The 18,346-nt window shown below is 64.2% G+C and overlaps 1 protein-coding gene across 3 annotated transcripts; it reads left to right on the top strand.

Moving 5' to 3' along the window:
- The first annotated feature begins 275 nt into the window (after positions 1-275).
- Positions 276-13,259, top strand: ENDOV (endonuclease V). 3 transcript variants are annotated; one of them, XM_044247257.1, is made up of 9 exons: positions 276-331; positions 810-981; positions 5,357-5,491; positions 5,749-5,788; positions 6,675-6,787; positions 8,104-8,172; positions 8,429-8,557; positions 10,147-10,220; positions 10,961-13,259. In XM_044247257.1, exons 1-9 carry the CDS (start codon positions 276-278, stop codon positions 11,049-11,051), a joined length of 879 nt encoding a protein of 292 aa, XP_044103192.1. In that variant the 3' UTR covers positions 11,052-13,259. The 3 variants fall into 3 exon arrangements, with proteins under 3 accessions (XP_044103192.1, XP_044103193.1, XP_044103194.1); XM_044247258.1 differs by lacking the exon at positions 5,357-5,491; XM_044247259.1 differs by lacking the exon at positions 10,961-13,259 and having other exon boundaries at positions 5,357-5,495; positions 10,147-10,221.
- Positions 13,260-18,346: the final 5,087 nt, after the last annotated feature.

The following is an 18,346-nucleotide window of genomic DNA, read 5'->3' as shown; positions in this document are numbered from 1 at the left end:
CCCGGTCCGCCCACCCCTCGGCTTCGCGGCCCTCTGCGCGCTGCCCCAGTCTTCGCCTAGACGGAGACTCCCGCGCACGCGCTCGGACTCCCCATTCCGCGGCTCCCCGGAGCCTCCCGCCACTAGGCGGCGGCGTCCGGAAGCACAGCCGTCCGACCCCGAACCCAGCCCGCCGCTCCGAGCCCACGAAGACGGCCGGGCGCCTGCGCGCGGGCCTCCGGAAGTGACGTGAGCCGGAAGCGACATCACCGGAAAGGGCCCTTGAGGGGCGCGCCATGGCCGGGGAGGCTGAGGCGCCGCCGCCTGAGGAAACTCTGTCGTTCTGGAAACGGTAAGGCGGTTGGCTGGCTGCCAAGTTTTGGGGTCTGGAGTGACTTTGGGGTGTGGGGGCCCGTCCCGCTTCCGGTGCGCAGACGAAAGGGGCTTCGGGAGTTGTAGTCCTTGAGGTCAGCGGGGCTTGCTTCCGGCGCCGGGTCTCGGTGCGGTGGGAAGAGGAGGTCGGGACCGCGGAGGGGGTGTCCCGGGGCGGGGCTCCCCGGGCCGGGGTTCAGGACCGCGGAGGGGGCGACCCCGGGCCGGGCGTTTCGGGACCGCGGAGGGGGCGACCCCGGGGCGGGGGTTTCGGGACCGCGGAGGGGGCGTCCCCGGGCCGGGTGTCGGGACCGCGGAGCGGGGGTCCCCGAGGCCGGCTCCCCGGGAAGAGGGTGGTGAGACCGGGAGTGCCCCAGGGAAGAGCCTCAAGGCCCCGCCGCACCGGGCCCGGACGTGCGGGGTCCGGAATCCGCTGGACGTACGTGTGTCCCCCTCAGGGAGCAAGCCCGGCTGAAGACCCTCGTCGTGGTCGGGGACACGGAGGCGTGGCAGCGGGACGCGGCCTTCTCGGGGCTGCGGAGGGTCGGGGGCGTGGACGTGTCCTTCGTCAAGGGCGACAGCGTCCGCGCCTGCGCGTCCCTGGTGGTGCTCAGCTACCCCGAGCTCGAGGTAACCCCGCGCGGCGCCCGCACAGCCCGCGTCCGCTTCCGTGGTTCCCTGAGCGGGTCGGGAAGCCTTTGCAGAAGGACGGAGCGAAGTAGGAACGGGGTGGGGGAGGCTTCGTGACCTGACGTCCGAGTCTCTCCGGTCGGCTTCGGGTCCACCGCGTCCGGCGTCGCATCCGCGCGACCCGCAGCGTGCGCCCGAGCTGCCCCGGCTGCGCGTCCCCGTGTCCCCAGGGCCCACGCACACCTTCAGCTCCGCCCTGTCCCGCGCTGGCTCCGTTTCGCCCTTCCTGCGTGCTCAGGAATCTGCCCCCCGCCGCGCCCCGTCCGTCAGCCTCCCGGGGTTTCCTGCCGTCGGCTCTGCCCGCTGTGACCCTCTGGGTGCTGCCAGCAGCGCGACCGACCTGAGGGACTCCGCCTGGCTCGCTCAGAGGTCGGAGCCCGCTCTGGGGCCGCCTGGTCCCCGGGGCTGTGCTTGCTGATAAGTTAAGGTCCCCGCAGGCACCTCCCCTGCCCTCCCCTGCCCTCCCCTGCCCTGCCAAACCAGGAATTACTCAGCCCTCTTGTTCCCCTTTTCTGCGCTGGGGTGGGAGTGGCGCGTCCCTCTGCCCTCCCAGAACGTGAGCTCCGCAGCGATGGGAGCCTCGTCGCTGTGCCCACCCGCTGTGGCGGCAGGCGCCTCGCTCCGGGCCTGCCCGTGGAGGACCCTCGGAGGCGCCCGAGTCCGCGGGATGCCCGGGATTCGTTTGGGGTCCACGGTTGAGGAAGCCTTGACTGAAGAAGAGCCTGACAAGCTGTGCAGCTCCGAGGTTCGCCCTCCCTGCCCGGCTGCTCCCGAAGACCGAGTGTTCCCGCTTCTGTGTCTTCCCTTTCGCCGGGAGGACCTTTAGCCCAAACGTGGCAGACACGCACTGAGCGCCCGCCGCACGCCGAGAGCTGGCTTTGGGGTGGCCCGGGAGCCTGGCCCCCGGGTTCCCCCGGTCCATTTGTAGGGTGGCCTCGGGGAAGGGGCACAGCCTCGGGAACCAGACCGCCGGGGTCCTTACCTCCCCTCTGCCACTCCCACTCCACCCCCTAGGCCCCTCACGTCCTTTTCTAACTCGGGAACAGACACAGCCCGGTTGTGAGGGTAAGTGAGCGCGCGTGCAAGGCGAGGCGTTGGCCCTCAGAAAATAAACGTCCGCTAGTCTCACTTCGGGGAACCGAGTTCCCAGGGTCCGTCTCTGTTCTTCCCCTCGCTGCGGGGCTCACCGCCTCTCGTCCCCGGCCGTGGTCTCTTTCTCCCTCGTAACCAAGTCACCGCACTGACCAGGTTCTCAAGCGTGGGGGGAGCCTGTCTTCCTCCTGGAGCCCCGGCACGGAGCAGAGTGCCTGCTGCTTGGGTAGACCCCGCGTTCATCGTCCCGCGCTGGGGAGCTTAGACCAGGAGAGGGGCTCGGCCACGGTCTGGTGCGGAGGCTCTGAAGTGCCTGGTGGCAGGTCTGCCCGGTCAGCCTCCCGCAGGCGTCCGCAGACCCCTTAGGTGGATCTGGAGACAGAAAGTAAACGCTGGGTTGCTGAGGGGCAGGGAGAGGGAGGGACAGGGTGACTCCTGATGGAAGCAAGATTTATTTGGGGGTGGGGGGTCATGAAAGTGTTCTAGGATCAGAAGGATGTACGACTCCATAAGTAACATTGAAGTACGTGCTCCAAACAAGGAACTTTGTGGTAGTAAATTCTATCCCAATAAAGCTTTTAAGAATACGTAAATCCCAGAGCCCCAGCTCAGTTCTGGAAAGAAAGAGAACCCCATGTACGACCTGGAAGTCCGCTTCCTTAAATAGGTGTCCCTGTGGTGGCCTGTGCAGCCTGGAGCCCTTTCCTCAGCATCCCTGATGGATGGGGCCTCGCACCAGGGCCCGGTGGTTGGACGCCTGCTTCGTATTTCCCAAGGGAGCGGAGACCAGACCATTCCCACCTTCCTCCACATCCACCGTCCCGCCCTCTGAAGGCCGCTCTGTGCTCTCCCTCCCTCTGCCCCGCTCTGTTCGGAGGCTCGCTGACTTGACTTCCAGCTCCCCCGCTGCTGGCCCCCTGCGATGCCAGGACACTTAGCAGTGTCCAGCTCTACGTCTGGCCCCAGGACTGAACCGAGTGCCCCCCGAGTCCGGCCGGTCTAAATGCACAGAGACTGAGTGTTCGGGGCCACGTCACCACTGAGGCTGAAAGCTGCAGATCTTGCCAGGGACCGCCGACCGGCTCGTGCTCACACACCTGTTACACGACTGAGTTTGTCCCTTTTTCCAGATTTCTAACTGGGAAACGTGTAAACACTGAAATGCTGTAAGAGCGACACCTTGAACCCGCGTGTCCTCTCTGCTCAGACCCAGCCGTTGCCCACTTGTCGCATTTTCCGTGTGCATCGCAAAGGCTCTGCAGGTGTCTCCAAGAGGTGGTGACAGCTCCCCAGGAGCCCCTCAGCAGGCCTGTCCCCGGAGGGACCTCCGTGACAGCAGTCTCCCCGGTCCCGTAGCCCCTTCTGCATCCCTGTCTGCGTCTCTTTTCCCCAGTTGCCTCTCGAGCTGCTACTGCTTTCCCGTCCGCAGGGGTCGGACGTGTCGTGGAGCCCCCTGCTGCCCTTGCACCACATGGACGTCACGTGGACTCCGGCCGGGGGTGCCCGTGACCGTGCCTGTTTCCTTTACTGCTCTCGCTCACTCAAGTACTTTCCGAGCTGGCCGGTGCAGGTCCCTGTCCCCAAGCCGGCAGCTCGCTCTTTGAATGTGTGGGGTCAGATTTCCTTTCTTTCTGGAATGCTGCTTGAATCGAGACTTGACGTGCCCGGCCCCATCGCTCTGTTTCTCCTCTTGGGCCACGCGCTCTGGCTTTTCTGGCCGTCGTGAGTGGTTAACTTTTGCCTCGTGCTCTCCTCTGCGTGTAGGAATAGCGCACTGTCCGCCACCACCGCACGGCAGCCAGCGGCGCTTACTCACCGAGTCGCGAGTTCAGGTCATCGCCGTCTGAGCGGGCGCGGCCCTCCGTGTGCGTGGCGAGCCGTGCTTCGACGGGTGTCTGCAGGCCCTGGGCTGTGGGCGGCCGGCTGGGTTTCTCAGGTAGCGAGGGACAGTGACGTGTAGTCTCTCCAGCAAGTGGTGTCCTTTTCCGAGCCGACGACGGCCTTCCACCTCTTGACTCTTGTCCCCGGAGGGCCTCACGCTCCTGGCCTTGTTCTCTACATAACCCTGCAGGGTTCCCCTGTTTCTCCCCAGAGGCCGCGTCTTCCTGCAAGGCCCCTGCTGGTCCCCTGTCCTCCCACGCCTCTTCCCTCAGGCCCCGCTGGCCAGGACTGCCCACAGGCCTCATTCCGACCAGCCCCCGGTGCCGGCCATCCGCCCCCAGTCCCCAGCAGTCCTCGCCCAGCCCAGATCGAGAGCTGCCTCTGCTGCTCCCGGCCGCTCGCTTCCGCCTGTAGGTGCGCCCGGACGGTTGTCACGGGCTCGTCCCTGGGTCGTGCCGTGGACGAGGTGTCCGCGGAGCTTCATGTCCTTTCCTTGTGGATCCCCGGATTCTGGAGCTTGTGTGGACAGATTCGGACATAAGCAGCCGTGAACCTGTGAGTTCGGGCCACATTTAAGCATCCTGGGGCTCCACTCCAGCTGCCCGGCTCACCGCCAAGTCGTTTCTCTGCCCTGTCTGTGGCCCAGAGCCCCCCGCTTTGCGTCACTGGCAGTTGGATAAGCTTCCGCGAGTCCGCCGTCAGGATGCTGGAGGCCCAGGCCCCGGCCTCGTGCTTGGCGACAGCGGCCCCTTCTCTGGGGCACAGGCACTTCGAGCCCAGCTTCCAGAGGGGGTTGAAGGTGTGGTTTGGACGGCCCAGGGCTCTTCCTCTGGCCGCCTCTCGGTCTCTCTTTCGACTCCTGTCCCTTGGGACCTGTTTTCTCTTTCAGATTGTCTAGCTCTGAGCCCACCTGTCTTTTTCTGGATTCTTTGAAATCTCTTTTCACAGAGCCTGGCTGGCCTTTCTTGTGCTCGTGAGCGCTGAAGGCCTGGCCTTGGCTTCTGACGGGGGCAGCGGCGTCCTTCCTCTGTCAGTACTTCACAGACGTGCTCTGTCTTCTCTGAGCCTCCTGACGGCCGGCCTCCGGGTGTGGGGCGGACAGCGGGGACCCGAGCAGGAGGGTCCGGTGCGGGAAGCGTGTGAGCACCCTTGAAAGGCCCCAGGCTGGCTCCCCCTCACCCATTTGCAGGATGATCACCTTGTCACCAGGCACTCTCCCCCCAGATGGGTGGGGCTGGGGACTTGGCGCTGGCAGACAGGGAGGGAGCTGGCAGCTCCATGAGGCTGGAAGGACGAAGGGCCGAGGGCCACGCCCGCCTGTGACCTGGGTGCCCGGTGACAGGTGGTGTATGAGGACTGCTGCATGGTTAGCCTGACGGCTCCCTACGTGTCGGGCTTCCTGGCCTTCCGAGAGGTGCCCTTCCTGGTGGACGCGGTGCGGCGGCTGCGGGAGAAGGAGCCCCGCCTTGTGCCCCAGGCAGGTACTCGACTCCGGGGAGAAGGGCCTCGGTGTCCACCCAGGAGGGAAGGCCTGGGCCAGCCGCACAACCCGCCACGCGGGGAGACCTCGGAACTCCCTGGAAAGGAGGCACTCTTACCTTGAGGAGAGGCTCAGATTTTCTAAAAAGCCTCCATCCCCCCAGACGTGGCAGCCTGCCCGTCCTGCTCCAGGATGCCTTGGCCTGATGGGGAGGGGCGGTTTGGCCGACTGACTTTCACCTGTGGCTCTTCCAGGTCCTCCTTGTGGATGGAAACGGGGTTCTCCACCACCGAGGTAATCCTGCTCCCGAAAGACAGGGCCCAGGAGGGGGCAGTTCCGACCAGTGTGCTTGTGGAGTGCCTGTGCCCTGCCCCGGGCCCTCTGCCGCCAGCCAGGCCCTGGCCGCGCTTTCCTGGGCTTGCTTGCGTCGTCAGGACCCCGCCCTGCTTGTCACTCTCGCCTCTTTCCTGCTCGCCCCGGGGCCTCCCCTAGCGCTCTGCGCCGGCCCGTTGCAGGCCCACTCGGCCCGTTGTCCTGGCTGCTGCTCTGCGAGCCTGTCCCACCTCGTCCCACGCGTCCCACCTCAAGCAGTGACAGGCCCTCACCGAAGCCAGACCGGAGTGCCCATTCCCCGCTGGCGCTGGGAAACTCTGCACCCACCTGCGCCCTGGGACGCTGACCCCAGAGGGACCTGTGGGGGGCCACAAGCCTGAGGGTGGGGCAGCAGAGGGACCCAGGAAGGCTGGCCCTGGGACCCGTGGGTGCCGGCGTGGGGCCAGGCCCCCAGCCACGGCACACGCATTGCCTGGCGGGAGCCCCAAGAGTGAGTTGGGAGGGAAGCTGAGGCCTGACGGCAGCTGCAAAGAGGAGAAGAGGATGGAAAGTGCCAGAAAGTGGGAGGAGAGCCGGGGTGAAGCCTCGTGAACTAATCTGGCCCCCGACCTCGCCAGGGGGAGGGAGGCCTCTTCCGCCCCAGCCTGACAACCGTGAATGTGAGGCAGAGGGCCACGTCCCAGGTCAGGCGGCTCTCCCCGTCCTCTCTCCTCGGTGCTCAGTCTGCCGACAGGCCTCTGCTTACCTGGGGACACTCGGCACGCTCTGGTTTGTCCTCTGTCCCTGCACCGTCTCCGCACTGCTGGGCTCACCACCCGCCCACCCAGCCTGACCCTCTGTCCCGTAGGCTTCGGAGTGGCCTGCCACCTCGGCGTCCTCACAGACTTGCCCTGCGTTGGGGTGGCCAAGAAGCTCCTGCAGGTGGACGGGCTGGAGAACGACGCCCAGCACAGGGAGAAGGTGAGGGCCGCGGCGACGCCCGCACACGGGGAGGACAGGGAGAGGGCCTGTGGGGCCACGCAGGGGCCCGCCGCATAGGCACCTCTGATCCGGCTTGGCCTGCCGGCACTCTCCTCATCCCAGAGAAGAAAGCCCCGCCGTTCTCCGTGGAGGCCCGTGTCGCCCCTGGGTCGGGGGTCACAGCGGCTGCCTGGAGTAGTGCCCTCTGAGCTCTCCAGCCTCTGGGCATGTGCTTGCCGCTCCCATCCCTGCTACCTCTGCGTTGCTGCGGCAGCCCGCATAGGGCAAGGGCCTCCAGTCACTGGGGACAGGACATTGGGGAGCCCGTGAGGCCCTCTCTGCTTCTCGCCAGCCCCAGTCCAGGGCCTGAGGGTTGGTGCTGCCCAGCCTGCCTCGGCCCTTCCTCACTGCACCTTCTCCCAACACCACCCCCCTCTGGCCCCTCGAGGCTGGCACTGGGAGCGTGACACCCACTCCAGAGGGACCCGGTGGCACGTCTGCCTCTACCGCTGGATGGCAGACTCCGAGAACAGTGATCACATCTGTCTCATTCCTCCGGGCAGACCCGTGTCTGCCCAGAACAGTTGGCGGTGGAGGTGACGGGCCCCAGACCCAACTGAGGGCTCCTGAGTCACTCAGTGGACCAATCACCGCCCCTAAAAAGACTTTGTTGGGTTGAGTCAAACATCCTAAATTCCTCGCAGGAGAGAGCGTGGCAGGGAGGGCTTCTGGCCCATAGGAAACGCCAAGCTGGGTGGGGGGGTGCCAGGCCTTCATGGCAGCCCGGCGCCTCCAGGCATCAGACCTGGGGCCTGGGTGGGCTGCTGCCTCTTCTCCAGGCCCTGGTTCCTTGTTCGCAGAACAAGGAAGAGAGAACTGAGTTCCAAGGGCCTCGTCAGGGTCAGGCGGTGTAGGGATTGCCTCCTGGATGCCGAGTTCACTCATGGGTTGGGTATACCCATGGCCACGAGACCGCTTGGCTTCGCGAGGACAGACCACGTGGAGACCTGGGCCCTCCCCCGCCTCGCCCAGCGGCTGCTCAGGCCTACCCTCTGCCTTCCAACGAGAAAAGGTTTTTTTTTTTTTTTTAAAGATTTTATTTATTTATTTGACAGAGAGAGATTACAAGTAGGCAGAGAGGCAGGCAGAGAGAGAGAGAAGGAAGCAGGCTCCCTGCTGAGCAGAGAGCCCAATGCGGGGCTCGATCTCAGGACCCTGAGATCATGACCTGAGCCAAAGGCAGCGGCCCAACACACTGAGCTACCCAGGCGCCCCGAGAAAAGGCTTTTTGCATGTTTTTTCTTCCTGTTTTCCAGATACGACTTCTGCAGGCTGGAGGGGACTCATTTCCCCTGGTAGGAGGCTCTGGGACCGTCCTGGGCATGGTGAGCTGCCCGGGCCTGCACCCCCAGGGGGTTTGGGACCCACAGACACGCACCCAGTCGCTCCTGCGCCCCAGACCCTGCCCGCCTCCCCCCGCCCCTCTGACGGAGCCAGGAGGTGCCCTGAGCTCCCCGCCCCTGGCTGTGTGGAGGGGACCTCTGGGCTGTCCTCGCCGTGGCCTGCCCCCAACCTGTTGCCTGTCGTGAAGCCCCCGGGGCTTGTCTAGACTGTGCCCTAACTCTGCCTTCCTCGTCCTAGGCCCTGAAGAGCCACGACCACAGCAGCAAGCCCCTCTATGTCTCTGTGGGCCACAAGATAAGCCTGGAGGCTGCCGTGCGTCTGACCCAAGGCTGCTGCAGGTTCCGGATCCCGGAGCCCGTGCGACAGGTGGGTGGGCCACGTGCGCCCGCTGCTCTGCCCTCGGCACAAGCTCCTGTGGCAGGTGCTTGGGCCTCGCTGGGCCCTGGGGATAGGCGGGGGCAGCAGAGCTCCTCCTGGCGCCCTGGCCTGCTTGCAGCGTCAGCTTCCTGCACCGTCCTATGTCCTGTACTGGGGTCATCGGGAACATCAGCTGATAGCGGCTCGGGTGGCAGAGCGGCCTGCCCACCCTTGCCGAACCCCTCGGTGCCCAACCTGCCCGGCTGGCCTGGGAGGGAGCCCCCGGTCCTCCGCGGGGCTTCAGGCGGTGCTCAGCAAGCCTCATTCTGGACCGGTCATCAGTCAGGAGACTGTGGGTTGTGGCTGGGCCAGGCCCCCAGCACCTACATCAGGGACGGGGGAATTGGGGGTGGGACGGAACTTTGGGGACCAGGTGGACTCAGCTGAGAAGAAACGCAGCCCATAGGGGCTAGAACTGAGCACAAGTTGGTGGCTCGGTGGTGACGGGGCATCACCAGTCTCAGGGAAGTGTGTGTCCCATGGAAGCCTGGGGCGTGAGGACCCGGAGAAACCGTCCTCAGGAGGAGACCAGCCGGAGAAGGGGGAAGGCGGTCCGAGTTCAGGGACCCACATCTGTCAAGGCCCTGGGGTGGGCATGAATCTGACGCCGGCAGGAAGCTCCGAGGAAGGGGCCGCCAGAGCCAGGGTGGCGCGAGCCCTTCAAGGCTCCCCGCGGGGACCTGGGTGTGAGTCACAAGCAGCGGCTCTCTGGGCCACTCAGAGGAGCTGGGGGAGCCCTTCTAGACAAGAGATGCCGGTTGTGCTGTGCAGCCCTGGAGCGCAGGTTCCTGGCTCAGTGCTGCTACTGTAGAACAGGAGGGCAAAGCGCCTGGAAAACTCCCTCCCTGCTGCCTCCCCCATCTCCCCGTGACCTGTGCCGGGACATCTCGAGGTGACCCAGGGACCCCAGCCACACTGTTGAGAGCTGCTCCACACAGCTCAGCTCCCCAGTGACATTCTGGCCACAGCCACCTCCTGGGGACCTGGCACCTTCCCCGCTGCTGGTGCGCAGGACGGCCTGCAGGTGGCAGCAGCAGCCCGCGCGTGGCTGTGACTCGCGGCCCCTGGTTCTCTGTCGCTGGGCTGTGAGGATCTGGGCCTCTAGGGGGCATTTCTGGGGTCCCGCCATGGCCAGAGCCCCGTCTCTAAGGTGGGCTCGACCACCGTGCTCATGACTCCGCAGACCTTCCCTGGGTGCGGGGGGGCTTGTAGCGGACACAGCCGGGAGCCGGGAGAGCAGGCTGGGGCAGAACCACAGGCTCCAGCAGCACAGGCCACGAAGCCGGCAGGAGCCCCGGGGCGCCGCTGGGTCCCGGGGACAACCCACGGCCTCCCGCTCAGCCTGTCCGCGCGGGCCCTTCCGGGACCGGCCGTTGTGTCCTTCACCGGGCTGCAGCTCCTGTTCCCGGAGGCTGGGCCTGTGACAGCCTGGTGTCACCTGTGTGACTTTGTCCAGGAAGCAAGAGTTGGCACCGGGGTGTCGTGGGGTGGGGGCTTGTGCAGACGCCAGCACCTCTCACGGGAACCCCTCTCCTCAGGCTGACATCCGCTCTCGAGACTACATCCGCAGGACCCTGGGAGCCCCGGGGCCCCCCGCACCAGCACAGGAGAGGTGAGTGCTGCGCGCTCGTTGGCGGTGGCGACAGTGTCGGTTGGTCGTGCTGGGGCCGCGTTCCCTGCGGGGCTGGGAGGAGGACGCAGAGTCCCTGGAGGGATGGTAGAGACCGGGCAGCAGGATGTGGGAACTGGGCTGACTCCGGTGGGAATTCCTGAAGCCCACCAGGGCTGCCCCCACCTCCTTGTCCACGGTTTGTGTGGTGCCGAGGCGTGGGCTCCGCAGGAAGGGCATGGGGGTCAGCTGGACCCGGTTTTCACTCGGCCTCACAAGCTGCCATGGCCGTGACGTTCTCCGGGCCTCGGTTTCCTTAACTGCGTGCCAGCCATAGTCCTTCTTGTCCTGTAAGGTCTGGTGGGAGACCTGGCGGGTGTGGGGCTGGTTATTCAGCCCTCCCGTGGCACCACACCACGAGACAGACCCGTGGCCCACTGTGCACGCGCAGAACAGGCGTGACATTTACAGGCCCAGAGAGGTTACCGTCGGCTTTGCCTCGAGCTGCTTTTTTTTCTAAGTCGAGGACTGTCCTAAGCCCAGCTAAGCTGTTCTGAGAATGGGCCGCCCCCGCCCCTGAGCTCTCCGGGGTGGCCGCTGGCCAGCTGGAGTGCACGCGGCCCTTGTCCAGCAGGGTCTCTCCCTGCTCGAATCAGCGGTGGCTTCCTGCACCACCTGGGGAGACAGGGGATCCCCGGGCTGGCTCTGCATTTGATGCTGCCGTTTCTCAATGTCATTACCAGGAGCCAGAAGGCACAGGGGCCAAAGGTGTGCCCCAAGGGAGGTTCGAAAGAGTCCAAAGGTGAGGACAGGCCCCCCGAGGCTCACAGCTGAGGTCCCAGGACACACCGCAAAGACCAGCAGCGGCAGTGGGGGAGCTGAGCCAGACACGGCGAAGCGCTCGGGCTGCCCAGCTTCCCGCTCCTGCCCGGAGCTGTGGGTCCCCAGCTGCAGGCCTCAGCACATGCTGGCCACTCCGGTGACAGGGACGGCTGTAGGCTTGGCCCTGCTGCGTGGGCCCGGGCGGTGGTCCCTCCTGCTCCAAGGTCTCGGGCAGGAGGCTGTCAGGAGACACATGTCCCACCTCAGAGCACCGGCCCCAGGAGGAGCCCAGCAGTGCTCTCCCAGGGCCCAGGAAGGGCATTTAGGGTTCTGGGGGGTTCTTTGATGTGTTTTGTTTTTGTTCTTAAAGTGCCCAGGTGGGCTTAGGCCTGCCAGACTGTGTGTCTGTCCCGGCTGCTCGTCCGCCCGCCCTTCAGCGCGCTCTGCTGCTGTGTTTGCTTTTGCGTTTTATCTTTCCGGAGCTCATTTCTAAACCAGCGGTTCCCCCCACCTCCACCCCGGCCAGTCAGCCATACAGAGTGCCCTCTGCCCCGACCCTGGCAGGTGCAGACTGAAGTGGCCAGGCCTGGTCCCTGGCTGCCCTGCCCAGCGCTGGCACGCTCGGGGATCAGGGATCCTGTGGGCTGGCCCGGGTGCCAGAGGCCTGGCGCGGAGATCCAGGGGGAGCGGTGTCGGGCCCTGCCGCTCCTGCCAGGGGCTGCAAGGCTGGAAGCCAGTTGAGACACGTCCTGTCCGGGCCGGAGTGCCCTCCCCCGCCAGCCTCCTTACCCCAAGCCCAGCCTCCCCTGCAGGGACGCAGCACGCCCTATCTCGGCTGCTTGTCTCACTGAGGGCTGCAAGGCCCAGCTTGCGGGGGCCGTGCCCCTCACCCACGGCCCCCAGGCCTCTGCGTGCCTGCTTGCCCTCCAGGTTCCCTCCCTCCACGCCTGGCATTTGCAGACAAGTCTTATTTTAAGAGGCCCTTCTTGCTTTTCATACTATTTCTCAAAGAGCTGGTCGTCACGGTCTGGACGACCCTGGGGCTCAGCACCCGCCCCCCAGCATCTTCCATTTTTGAGAAGTGAGCTCTTCTCTGGGGCCCAAGCCCTGGGGAGAAACGAGGAGGGACAGTGAGCGAGGCAGGCTGCTGGCCCTTTTCCCCTCCTGCTCCGTTGGTGCTCCCGAGGCCCCCTTACGAGGCCGGGTGGCTGGGGGGAGGCTGAGTCAGGCGGCCCCACTCGATGGCAGTGGCCCCTGTGTGGGACAGCTCCGTGGGAGGCAGGATTGCTCCAGGGCAGGTGGGGCTATGGAGGGCCACGAGGTGCTCTCCCCATGGCGGGTCCCAGCATGTTCCACATGCCTTTCAGGGGACTTCTGCTTGTGGGAAGGAAGCACCAGGTTCCGTCCTCCTGTCCAAGCCGGTCTCGGTCCCCACCCTCACCCCCACTTGCAAAGCTCTTGGCCTTAACTGCCTGGCAGTAAACACCAGCCCTTCTGTCCCGGGCTAGGGCTTTTCTTGCCCAAATGCATCAGGACCAGGGGTGGGAGTGCAGGGTCGAGTTCAGGCCCAAACGGCCTGACGGCCCCTTACCAACTGGCCTTGGGCTAAGCTACGCACCACCCCAGACCCCAGTGCACCGTGTGGAGGGGTGTGGCACAGAGCCCGCCTCGTCAGTCCTGCACAAAGGAAGGGACAGCGTTTGGGGGGGTGGTTCGTGGAGGCCAGGGTGGACAGCCATCTGCTGCAAAGCTGCCTAACAGCTCCAGTGAGAAGGAAGAACCAGGAAGGAAAGGAGTCCCCCTCTCTTCCCAGCCTTCCCTCCACCCCAGGCCCCCAGAACGCAAGTCCTGCGAGGGCTGCACAGACAAGACCAGGCCTCGCAGGTCCAGACCGTGCCTTATGGATCCCCCCGCAGGCGTGTGGACAGGAGAGCTTCCCTGGGGGGCTGGGAGGCTTGGCACCAGGTCCCAGCAACAACCCCCAGGGTCCCGCCCTCTCTAAGGGGTGCAGGCAGATGGCCCTGGCTCCCCACTGGGGCGGGAGGGGGGCTCTGCTGAAAGCCATTGGCTCCTCAGTGACCAGAGGGGCCGGGTGGGCATGACCTGCCACAGTGGGGTCCCCACCTCCCTCCATGAAGAACAGGCCAGAGCGTGGAGAGGAGTTTACAGACAACTCACCCGAGTGGGTTTTGTTTTGATATTAAAGTCACATCACAAAAACTGCCATTTTAAGCATTTTTTTTCAAGTGTATGATTCATTGATTTTTAGCATGTTCAGAATCTCGTGCCGTCGACTCTAGTGTCGAGTTCCCAAGCCACTTCGTCACCCTGCGGGGACGCCCCCACCCTGGGCGCCGTCATTCCCCTGCCCTGGCTACTCTGGGCACCCGAGTCCCTAGAGGCTCGCCGTGTGCAGCCTTCACGTCTGGCTGCTCTCCCGTCTCTGCGCCCGTGTCTGACCACAGGATGTTCTCGGTTCTCCGTGGTGTGGTGCCACGCGGGACCACTGCGGACGGCCCAGTGCGACTCCGTTGTCCGGCGAGAGCCTGTGTCGCGGCCGTGCGCACGCGGGTGGGGATTTGTATGGACACGGGCGTCCCGTCCCCCCAGGTGTGTGCCGAGGACGGCGGTCTCTGGGTCCTTTGGCGGCTGTGTGTTACCTTCTGGGGAAGGGGCACGCAGCTCCCCAGCAAGCACAGGGCTCCCGGGTCTCCCCCTGCCGCTTCCGATTCTAGGCGCCCCCAAGTGTGGTGTGCATTTCCCGGAGGACGGAGGACGGGGAGCACCTTTTCATGCAGTCATTGGCCATTTGTACATCCTTCTGGGTGAACTGTCTGCAGAAATCTTTGCCCTTTCTGAAATGGGGCTGTTGTGTTGTTGTGAGAGTTCTCTCTGTGCTCCGTGTACCAGACCCCTCCGGGTTACGTAACTCACACATGGGCTTCCTCCAGTCTGTGGGCTGGCTTTTCACTCCCCGGGTGGTGTCTTGTGCGTGAAAGCTGTCAAATTCGGTCAAGTCCAATGTGTCTGTTGCTGGTGCATTCGGTGTCACATTAAAGAAATCATTGCCTAATCCAGGGTCGCGGAGACCTCCTCTAAGAGGGCTGCGGTTCCGGCTCCTGCACAGAGATCTCTGACCCTTCGCGTGACCCCTCATGGCCGGCTCTCCTGGGCCCCTGCAGTTCTGTGTGAGTTGCAGGACCCGCTTGTCCATTTCCGTGAAAAGGCAGCGGGACATGTGGCGGTCACTGCACTGACCACCTCTGGAGCGCTGCCCCCTAGTGGTGCTCAGTCTCTCCAGGCCTTTTCCTTTCCTTCTCCGTGAACTTCTGTCCATATCATCGTGTGGTTTTCGGTGTCAAGACTTTTTATTTTTATTTTATTTTATTTTATTTTATTTTTTTGAGAGGGAGAAAGGGATGGGGAGGAGCAGAGGGAGAGAGAGACTCTCCACAGGCTCCACACCGAGCGCAGAGCCCTACACGGGGCTCAGTCCCACGACCCTGAGATCGTGACCTGAGCCGAAGCCAGGACTCGGTCGCTGAACCCGCCGAGCCCCCCAGGCGCCCCTTCAGTGTTCACGTCTTACCCTTCCTTTGGTTAAATTTGTTCCTAAGTATTTGCTTTTTCTGATGCAATTGTAAATGGAATTGTTTCCTGAGCTTCATTTTGGGATCGTTCGTTGCTAACATGCAGAAATACCGCGGGCTTTTGTGTCTTGTATTCTGCAGCTGCACTCTGATTTCCTAGCTCTGCGTGTGTGTGCACCTGCGTGCGGCTGCGGGCACACACAGTCTTCGGCTGTTCTCCCTGTGAGGTCCCGCCACGTGCAAACAGAGATCGCGTTCCTCCTCCTCCTCCCTTTCCCGTCCTGTCCTTGCCTGACAGTCCGGCTGGGACTCCAGTAGGACGTTGAATCCCAATGGCGAGTGCAGACGTCCTTGTCTTGGTCCTGGTTTGAGGAGGCGCGCTCGGTCCCCGCTGGGGACAGTGTAGGCCGCGGGCTCTGCACCGGCGCCCCGTTCGGGCCGAGGGGGCTCCCTGCGCCCAGTCTCGGGGTCTCCATCGTGAACGGGGCTCGGGTTTGTGCCGCGCTCCCTGTGCCGGTCGGACGGACCGTTCTCCGTCACTCTGCAGTGTGCTGCGTCCCGTGGGTGGACTGTCGTATTTTGGGCCACTCCGCGCTTCTGGAATGAATTGCACTTGCTCATGACGTACAGCCCTCTTGCCCTGCTGCCGAATTCGATCTGCGCATGTTCTGTTGAGGACTTTAGATCAATATTGCCGAGGGTTATTGGTCTGTAGTTCTCTCGCGATGTCTTTGTCTGGGTCTGGTAACGGCAACGCTGCCCTCCAGGAAGAGCCTGCAGCGGGGGGCGGGGGGTGCCGGGGCCCCTCAGCCCTTCCGACAGCCACCAAGGTGCAGGGCGCAGATCAGAGATAGACGGCCGGGCGGTGTGCGGAGAGCCTGCCCACCCTGCGGATGCGGGCGTGGAAACGGCCAGGGCTTCTCAGAGGGGGCGGGGCTGAGGGGTACAGGGGTCAGACGTGGGCCAGGCTGGGAGTTCAGGTAGATGGGCGGTGGCAGGGAGGAGTCATGTGGGCACGCTGAGCTGGGGACCTGCCAGCCAGGGCCATTCGCAGAGACTCAGATGTGTGTGTGGGGAGGGGGCTTCAGGGGGCATGTCCTGCCCACTCCACGCCCCGCCACAGGAGCTCTGCTTTCTTGCCCCAGCACAGAAGGTCATGTGGGGGCCCTGAGCGGGTGGTGTTTCAGCTCCTTAAAAACAGGGCCGAGATGATGTCCGTCTTCACAGACCACAGCCTGCCCCAGAGCCAAGAATAAGTCTTGAGCCACTCAATTATTCAAGTCAGACCCAAATAGATTTTCCTGTTAACCCAGTAGCCTCTGCCTCCCTTCCCTAGGTCCCCACACTGCCCAAGGGCTGGGAGTGAGAGGCTCCCGTGTGAGGTGGGTTGGCCTGGCCATTGCGGGTCACAGTTGGGCCCCTTGGGTCTCCCTACCTTGGGGACCCCAGCCTGTGGACCCTCCCCGCTCTTGTCCCATTCAGGAATGGGGGCCACCAGGGCTAGGAGTGACCCTTCATGATCAGGCCAAAGACAAGCCTCGGGGGAGGCCTGGCCGTGATCCTAACTGTCCCAAGGAGCACCCCACCCCCCACTCTCTGGCCACAGGCATTGGCCCATTTGATTCTGGTTTTTAGCCAGGCCCCTCAGCACCTTCGACCATCACTCACTCCTCCCCCAGGATCCTGGGGTCCCAACTCTCCAGGGCCCAAAGGCCACCTGGGTTCCAGTCCCTGGTGTACACGTACCCCTGAGGGTCTGTTTTCCTGCTGCTTTCCTGGATGGATCCTGAAGGGGCTTGACCTAGGCCTTCAGGGTCTGGTGGGAACAGCTGGGGACAAGGAGCCAGAGTCCTGCGTTCCAGCCCGAGGCCTCTGCACTTGCTGGTGGAGGGGGGGCTCCTCACCGACGCGGCCCAGCCCCAGCAGTCCCTGCCGCACTGCCCTGGCCGGCACTGCGTGGAGTTTTACCAAATTATTCATTAAAGGCACAGGCACGCCGCAGCGCTGACATCCAAATGAAGAGCGCGGGGTAATTAGACGAGGCGGCGTGGCGATGGTGGAGCCCAGCCCGCTCTCCCCGGCTCGCCTCCCCAGGAAGCAGGGGCAACCTCCGGCAGCTTCTTACCACCATCGGCGGCTGTTGCTTGGGAACAGGCCTGGGCCCCCTCCCCCGTCGTTCCGCACCCAACAGACGGAAGAATGGGGCCGGGGACGGTGAAGGTGGGCTCACTGTCGGAGATAGACAGGCAGCAGACCTAGAGCAAAGCAGGGGGCGGGAACATGGGGGGAGCCGGCGGGGGCCGCTGTGGGCAGGACGCGGAGCAGGAGCCCGCAGCTCCCCAGCCCTCCCCTGGGCCTTCTGGGCGTTTGTTCGCACTGTTCCCTTCCACCCGTCTCCGCCGTTTGGCTGGATGCGAATTCGGCGTGTGCGGGTCAGGTCCTCCCTCACGCTGCTCCGTGCGAGGACCGTGTGCTTCCGTCTCCTTTCTTGTACGGCCTCTTTCCGGGGCTTAATTACCGCCCCACGTCTTGGGTTTGGTTTGTTTCCCGTGTACCTGTTACTTACTCACCCCCAAACCCTGCAACAAAGATACGAATCTCTTTATTGATGTGTGAAAAACGTCAGGCCGTGTCTGAATCTGTTTCTCCTTGGAGCCCGTGGTAGCCAGCCTCCACGACGGCTCCGAGCAATCTGCCGCCCCGCGGTTTGTGTGACCCTCTGGCCGTGCTGATCGTTGAGACTTTGCTCTGTCCTGCCGTCCTGCCCTCGGAGGGAGGTCAGCTGCCGTGTCGGAAGCCGCTCCGTGTGCTCCACACGGCGGGGAAGGAGCCCCCCATCTCCTAAGTGCACCCTCCAGCCCCGGTCAAGCTTCCCATGTCCACAGTCCTGGCTGTCCTCTTGAGTGCAACCTCATGAGAGACTCTGAAGATTTATTTTTTTCTGAGGGAGAGAGCACGAGCAGAGGGAGGGGCAGAGGGAGAGGCAGATCCCAGGACCCTGAGGTCAGGACCCAAGAAGGCAGGTGCTTCCCTGACTGAGCCACCCAGGTGCCCCTCGTGAGCAGCTTTGAACCGACCAGCGAGCCAGCTACCCCCAGGTTCCATCCCTCAGAAACCGCGTAGGCCATAGATCTTCGTTCTGGGATAATCGATTACACAGCGAAAGACAGCGAGCTCCGAGCCACGCTCCGCGCCCACCCGTCGCCGTTGCCCGGTCTGCCTGCTGTGCATCCATCTCCAAGGACCGCTCCCCACCCCCTCTCGTGTGTTGAGTCCCCCCCTTCGTGGTTCCGTGTGGCCCCTTCCCTGGGTCTGCTCCTTACTGGGAAGAGGGTACAGCACCCTTCTTGAGAGCCCCAGCCCCGCCCTGGCCCTCCCCCAGAAACCTGTGCCCCGTCTTCTGTCAGGGAGACCCAGGAAAGTGGTTGAGTTTCTGTTTCTAAGGCACAAGGATACCATGATGACTTTCGGGTGTCTGTCACCTGCATGGTCTGCGAACCTCGGGGGCCGGGGAGGGTCCGCCGTTCCCTCTTCTGGGCCCACAAAGCTATGGGCCCGGAGGCCACCCCGTCCCTGGTGCCGAAGCCAATGCTGCTGTGTCGCCGGCACGGCCGGCCCGGGCGCTGAGGGAGCCTTTGCCCTACTTTTACTCCTCTCTGGCCGCGCTCCCTCCTCCCCAGGGCAGAGGCTGTGCTGTCCTGAAAAGTCCCCTTCCCT

The sequence above is a fragment of the Neovison vison genome, chromosome 5 (assembly GCF_020171115.1).
Source record: "Neovison vison isolate M4711 chromosome 5, ASM_NN_V1, whole genome shotgun sequence".
Taxonomy (NCBI): domain Eukaryota; kingdom Metazoa; phylum Chordata; class Mammalia; order Carnivora; family Mustelidae; genus Neogale; species Neogale vison.
This window is presented reverse-complemented; position numbering and strand designations above follow the sequence as displayed.

Coding starts and splice junctions, on each gene's coding strand:
- ENDOV (XM_044247257.1), top strand. CDS start 276: ATGGCCGGGGAGGCTGAGGCGCCGCCGCCTGAGGAAACTCTGTCGTTC. Junction 332..809: donor ACTCTGTCGTTCTGGAAACG/GTAAGGCGGTTG, acceptor TGTCCCCCTCAG/GGAGCAAGCCCGGCTGAAGA. Junction 10,221..10,960: donor CCCGCACCAGCACAGGAGAG/GTGAGTGCTGCG, acceptor TGTCATTACCAG/GAGCCAGAAGGCACAGGGGC.